The sequence below is a fragment of the Lolium rigidum genome, chromosome 3 (assembly GCF_022539505.1).
Source record: "Lolium rigidum isolate FL_2022 chromosome 3, APGP_CSIRO_Lrig_0.1, whole genome shotgun sequence".
Classification (NCBI taxonomy): domain Eukaryota; kingdom Viridiplantae; phylum Streptophyta; class Magnoliopsida; order Poales; family Poaceae; genus Lolium; species Lolium rigidum.
The window spans coordinates 47,023,520-47,030,662 of NC_061510.1; the positions used below are offsets into that span (position 1 = coordinate 47,023,520).

A 7,143-nucleotide genomic window follows, 5' to 3' on the forward strand; every position below is an offset into this window, starting at 1 on the left:
GCACGTTGAAGTCGGCCAAAGAGGGCACGCCAACGAACGAGGAATTCCGCATACGGCAGCAAGCACTGGGCAAGCCCAGAGAGTAAACTGGCCAAACAAATGTGCGCATGTCCTCAGCCAAGTATTTGATCGCCAGGTATGGACTAGGGACGGGTTTGGGAGAGCGAGAGCGACGCGGGGGCAAAAGCGAGACCGCGGAGCGAATCAAAAAAACGCACCCCTGAGGCCACAAACCCAACTTGTGGCTCTCTGCCCCCGTCCGTGGGCCCCGCCACCCTTTCTTCCTCCTTAAAACTAGTACTATCCCCGTTCCCATCCACTCCCAGCAACTCCACCAAGTCGCGAACAAAAAATCTTCAGACCCGATCGCTGCCTGTTGTCTGCGAGCATAGCGATACAGCGTAGTAGCACAGTAGGGATTGGTGGTCTTGTCCAAGAAAATCCAAGAACCAAGAAGAGCACCAGAGCCAGGAAGAAGCACAACAGTTTCGCCGGTAGATAGCTTAGCCTGATCGGACGGATAGATGGGGCAGTACAGGGCGGCGGCCGGAGGAGGGGGAGACTGCCAGATCAAGCTGTTCGGGAAGACCATACCCGTGCCGGACGCCAGCGCCGGAGACGTCCACAAGCAGGTTCGTCTTCATGCACTTCTCCTTTGTGTTTCATCAGCTTGGGCGCTATATCGGAACTGTGCGACCAGTGTTAGTAATTTTGTATTGAGTATGGGAAAAAAGGATCATTTTTCGAGATGGAGGACCAGTGCCTTCCTGCAAGCAGCTAGTACGTACTAGGTATTTTCTCCCCTCCAGATGCACCAAATCTGAGTAGATCATCCACTACAAATTATAATAGGCTCGAACAATAGAGTAGACTCGGGGTAGAACTGGGTTGGTGATACGGATCACAACTGAAGCAAGAAGCAAACTTTGTCAAATTTTACACTTACACATGGGGAAAACATGTGCAGTCACAGGTCAATAAACTCATCAGGATTTTCTGAATGTTTACAGGACCTTCAGCACAGCGGCAGCAGCACGACACAACCAAGAGTACAAGAAATCGTCCCTCAGGACTCCACGGATTCGCCTCCACAGCCGGAGGTTGTGGACATGGAGGACCCATCTGCTGTCAAGAACTCATCAGAAGACCAGCAGGAAGAACAGGACGACACGGCCAACCAGAAGGAGAAGCTCAAGAAGCCTGACAAGATCCTGCCCTGCCCCCGGTGCAGCAGCATGGACACCAAGTTCTGCTACTACAACAACTACAACATCAACCAGCCGCGCCACTTCTGCAAGAATTGCCAGAGGTATTGGACGGCCGGTGGGGCCATGCGCAACGTGCCCGTGGGTGCAGGACGCCGCAAGAGCAAGAGTATAACGGCCGCTTCCCACTTCCTTCAGAGGATCAGGGCCGCTATGCCCGGTGATCCTCTCTGCACCCCAGTCAAGACCAACGGCACGGTGCTCAGCTTCGGGTCCAGCACATCCACCTTAGACCACACAGAACAAATGAAGCACATCAAGGAGCGCATGCCAATAACCCGGATCGAGAACACCGATGACCCATCGGTTGGGTCTTGTGCTGATGGATGGGCCAAGGCAGAAGAGTCAAACCAAATGAACTCGAGGGAGAGACTTGCAGCAGATGAACCCGCAAACGTTGTGCAGCATCCATGCATGAACGGGGGAACCATGTGGCCATTCGGTTACGCACCATCACCTGCCTATTTCACCTCAAACGTAGCAATTCCATTCTATCCAGCACCTGCTGCTTACTGGGGCTGCATGGTTCCGGGAGCCTGGAACACTCCATGGCAGCCACAGTCTCAGTCTCAATCTGGCTCATCACCTAGTGCTGCTTCTCCAGTATCAACAGTGTCGAGCTGCTTCCAGTCACGAAAGCACCCTAGAGATGGTGAGGAGGAAAGAAATGCCAACGGTAATGGCAAGGTGTGGGTGCCGAAGACGATCCGGATTGATGACGTAGACGAGGTGGCCAGGAGTTCTATCTGGTCGCTTATTGGGATCAAGGGCGACAAGGTGGGGACAGATGATTCCAGAGGGTGTAAGCTTGCGAGGGTTTTTGATCCAAAGGATGCGGCAAAGACGACAACTCACAGAGTTTTCAATAGCTCGCCGTTCTCGAAGGGGAACCCAGCTGCACAATCGCGCTCAGTGAGCTTTCAAGAGAGATCTTGAGCACCATCAGAAAATTCTTCATGCTGCCTTCTGCTACTATAAAGACCATGTAGCATGATACAGATGAAATTTTGTACATTACAATTGTATACTAGATATGAGATATGGAGTGTTACAACATAACTATAGTTGGACACTGTAGCTGTAGCTGTACTAGGTAGCTTGTAGATAGCTATTTGGTTTGGGGAAAGATTGGAAGCGGAAGCTCCCTGGATAAATATGATATACGGATTGGAATATTTCACCAGCAAATTTCTTTCTGCGATAGCTTCTAAAAGATTGGTAGCTGGTTGATTCCGGTGTTTAACCGAACCAATCCACCACATCCATGGAAATGTTAAACCTTTGTGCATATCTCCAGCTTGTACCCGTTTATCTATTTCTCCTGATGTTAGGAACTTAGGATATGCAGATGCAGCAGAAACAGTATCTGATACATTTGCTCATTTATCTGTGTTTCCTTTATCCCTTTCTTTCTTTCTTTTTCTTTGTTTGTTCGTCCTTTTAATTGAGATAATTGGATTACGAAAGTGATGCAAAAAGTGGAGGAAGGCATGGAAGAAATAAAGAAAGTGATAGACAACTACTGGATGCCCCACTGACCTTAAATGTGAGAACGAATATATTATCTCCCTCACGTACTCCAGCTGTCCTACATAAACATAAAAGTATATAAAACCAATAAGTAAAGATGAGCACACAAATCTTTAAATCCACACATTGCCTCATATGAATACCCTTTTATTGCATGTTCATATGAACATCTCGTAGGTGTACTTCAGTAAATTAACATGCTATTATATGACAAGTAACATCAGGTCCTGACAAAAGAGTAATGTCTGAAAGTTATACCATCATATCAACAAACACACTAGTAAAGTGGTAATCTACAAATAAACAGAGTTGGGATGGGGGTGGGGCATAGACTGGTAATACCACTAAAAAAAATTCCTATCTGTTAGGTAACATCCTACCTTCCAAATGTTTCAACAAGATGCATTATTACCCCATTCATTCTGCTTTTCCGTTATTGAGATCTGGCTGTACCACTTACACCATTGTCAACCCGTTTGACCTTTCATAGGCTACCAGTTTTGACTTCCAATCAAAATTCCAGTGTGCATCTTATTCTGTTGACTATGTTCTTTTTTTCCGACAGGAGATTACAAACCACTCGACGGGACAGAGACACCCTGTCTACAATTAGCAGAAGGCACACGAAATTTGCAACTCCCACCAAAAAAAACTATGGCAAAAACACAAGGAAATTTTAAAAATAGCTCCAGGAAGAAAAAAAATACAACGTAATAAACTTTTCCAACCAAGTTTACCTCTGATTATCAATATTCTGACTCTTTTTCGCTTTGAACAGTCTTCTGGTGGTGAAATGCATGTCTAGTACGATGTGCTAAAAACAATATTTCTTCATACAACAGGCTACCAGTTTTTCTCAAGTATTGGGGGCACAGTGGCACATCATGTCTATCCTCTGAGCTTTCGGCCATGTTATGAAAGAAGTGAAGTGATCCTTTGAACATTAAAAGGTCAAACACAACAAGCAGTTGCCTTTTGGTGTCTACACATCATTGGAAGCTAAAACTTTTGTCATGCACTTTCCATCAAAAGCATTTGCAAAAGCTGCACTAGTGCCAAAGTGGACATACTGTGCACTAGGAGAATACCATTTTCAAGTCACAGTCTACACTAAGTATTTAATAACTCATCCTACTTAGTTTCAAATACTATTTATATATGAAGTCAAGCTTAATACCAAAAGAAAAAATAAAAGGAAAAGGAAAAGTTACATGATAGTGGGATTTAAACATACCCACCATGGACACGATTAGAGCACTGAGCATGTCATCCACATAACATGAAATAAAGTAGCATGCAATCAAGCTGATGAATCTCTTGAGTGGTTGACTAAAATGGAACACCAAGAAAATGTCATTTCTAAACATTAAATTCCAGGCTTATTATATATGCATAATAAGAAAATAAAAATGAACATAAACAGTGAGGTATGGGTTTCTTATACTATTAGTGTGTACCATCTCTCCTATAGTTCCACTAGATCTGGAGCATCATATAGCCTGTATCATTATTCTTATGCTATCAAACTTTTAGGGATTATGTTTCAGCATACATGTTTCCAAATGCAAAACAAAAATTAGCATGAGATTCGGATGAAAATTTTGAAACTGTGAAATACGTTACACATGTGGCATGGTGTTTTTGGAAAAGTATAATTGTGTCTCAATGATGCTGAGTTCGTAACTTCTGATGAACTAATTTAATCAACAAAAAATAACTTTATGAAGAAAGAATCGCCATGATCACTTCACTATCTCAACATATTAAGCACATATCTATTTACAGTTTAGACTACTAGAAGATCACAGCAATGCAACACTTTGTCTATTTCGAACTATAGAAAACATGCAATGGATTATACTAACTCCAACTCAGAAAAGTGAAGTTAGATTATATACTCAGGACTGAAATTTCAGAAGCAATGAAAGAATGATGAAGAAGTCCCAGGAAGTACTGGAAAAATCCCAATACAGCCAGTCACTGCCGCTTCGGTGGCACCACCATGCCTTGGATCTGGATATTGCATCATTTACGGGGTGCAGACTACGACCATACATCTGCATGTCTCCACGTCCACAGATCCACTCATATATCTGTGGATACAGATGTTAGATCAATCAATTCACGTGGAAAGATTGCATTATCTATGTAAAATCATGTATGCCATGACTGCACTTTCAGACTGGGGTATTAAATGAATAAAATAAAGCCATAAATAAGGATATTTTCAACTATCATTCTACTGTCCTGCCAAGTGCAGCTATGTTGATAAGTCATACAACTCACGCCTGATGGCCAATACTCCAGAAGGTGGACAAAGAGCACAAAGCTTCTCAATACATGATGACCTTGATGAAGTATTCACAGGCAGAAGTCACCATGAGTCCACAAGTACGCACAATAGGGCAAACATTAAAATAGAGCACACTACTTATCAGCTGTCTGTCTGTCGGTTATCTGGATCCCAACATCCTATAGCTTTTACTCGCTTTATCAGTACCAGATTAAGCGTATGATAGTAAAATTGGCATGCTAAAGAGCTGGATTAACAAGAAAATATACTGAACGCAACTGATATCAGGCTGCAAAAATTGCAGATTCTATTTCCTGGATAATTCATTCAAAGTATGAAATTACAGACAAATAACTAAACATATTTGACACAACCATCAACTAAGATTTCCCTTCTCAGATTCGAGGCAACTGCCCAAAGCTGGTTAACATCACGCATCAGATATATTCCTTTTCTTCATTGGATTTTGCAGCCCCCTGAATCTGGCTCTCGTCGAACATTCCCAAAGGCAGAGAGTTCAAAAAGATCCATATCACGTCCTGAGGATATCATACAGAGTTAGTTAGCAAGTTGGAAACTGAACATATAAATTTTGTGCTCAGTGATTGCTTCACCCAACATAGCAGGCTCATTCGAAATTACGTACCTGACACCCGACAGTACGCACTTCTCTGCGCCAGTTCAGATTTGGATATCTCAGTATTGTTCCCTTTAGATCGATTCACGGTAGCCTGCAAGTAGGCATTGATACATATCAGCCATGCCCCGTCCAATAAATTGATCCGCGTCACAGTAATGAGTAATTATACTGGCGACTACTTTGACAGATCTGTGGCTGAAGAAAGTAGCACACATGCACAATCAATAAACAACAGGTAGGCTGTAGGCATATAATATAGGAAGTTTGGTTCTCTCGGTTGCCTGTAAGCACAGACCAGTATGGCAGTATCAACAATCTTGCTCTTAACATAGCACATTGTCATGTAAACAACAGATACGGGCAGATCGGGCAAGGAATTTGTACCTGTAAAACCTGGCAATTCTCCAATGTGCTCTTCCCACCCTGTCAATTCAAAGGGATCAGTAATATAACTCACTTCACTTGAAACGGGAGAACACGCATGAACGGTAGACCTAGTATGAAGCAAACAGTATTCATGAGCGGGGTCTTCTGGATTTGGAATTGGAATCCGGACCTTGGAGTAGGGGAGGATGTGGTCGTAGTCGTGGCAGAGGCAGCCGGGGCAGCCGACGAGCTTGCGGAAGACGATGTTGCCGAGCGCGTCGCGGCGCCACCTCTCCGGGTCGCGCCCGGGCACCTTCTCCGCCTTCTCCCAGCACTGCTGCTTCACCGCGTACGGGAAGCTCCGGGGCTCCGACGCGGACGGCGGCGGGGCTGTGAGGAGGTCGTCCAGGTCAGCGACGGCGGAGGCAGAGGTGGAGGAGCGGGGGGAGGTCGGCCGGCCCGTTGCGCCGAAGGACTGCGGTGGCGGGTTGTCGGCACGGCGCCGGCGGCGCATCGGCTTCCGGCCCACCATTATCTCCCTATCTCGACGAGTCCCTGTGTGGGTGCGGGGATTTCTGGGGTTTATTTCGTGCTGTTGATTTCTGGGAGACTTCCAGGTGGGGCCTCTCCGTAAAATATGGGAAAAGCTCAGGTAAACAGTTTTTTTTTTTTTGTTCTCTTTGCGAATTCACTTTGGGACACGAGCGATCCGATCTGAGTTCTTCAATCCTGAAGCCAACTCCTAACCCTAAACGGCTAAACCTTTGCGGCTTTGTCCGCCGGCGGCTCCTAACACCAAACGCTAAACCTTTGCGGCTTTGCCCGCCACCGGCTCTCAACCCCGGCCGTAAGCTCGATCGCCTTCTTTCGAGCGCCGACGACATACCGTAGAGATGGCGGGATGGTTGGACGCCTCCTACTTCCATCCACCCCCGGTCGCTACCGCCCCCTCCTGGGTTCTCCTCGACAACAAGGCCCGCTACAGCAACCGTGACAAACTGACAACAACACCACCGCCTACGCCATCACGAGCGCCGGCCACACCATCA

The 7,143-nt window shown here is 45.6% G+C and overlaps 2 protein-coding genes across 2 annotated transcripts; one reads left to right on the top strand and one right to left on the bottom strand.

Moving 5' to 3' along the window:
- Window positions 1–311: 311 nt before the first annotated feature.
- Window positions 312–2,553, top strand: LOC124701543 (cyclic dof factor 1-like). The gene is made up of 2 exons (XM_047233624.1): window positions 312–632; window positions 1,011–2,553. Exons 1-2 carry the CDS (start codon window positions 525–527, stop codon window positions 2,199–2,201), a joined length of 1,299 nt encoding a protein of 432 aa, XP_047089580.1. The 5' UTR covers window positions 312–524; the 3' UTR covers window positions 2,202–2,553.
- A 2,819-nt stretch (window positions 2,554–5,372) lies between these two features.
- Window positions 5,373–6,636, bottom strand: LOC124695937. The gene is made up of 4 exons (XM_047228738.1): window positions 6,285–6,636; window positions 6,113–6,151; window positions 5,735–5,819; window positions 5,373–5,627 (listed from the first exon to the last, which is right to left on the bottom strand). Exons 1-4 carry the CDS (start codon window positions 6,624–6,626, stop codon window positions 5,545–5,547), a joined length of 549 nt encoding a protein of 182 aa, XP_047084694.1. The 5' UTR covers window positions 6,627–6,636; the 3' UTR covers window positions 5,373–5,544.
- Window positions 6,637–7,143: the final 507 nt, after the last annotated feature.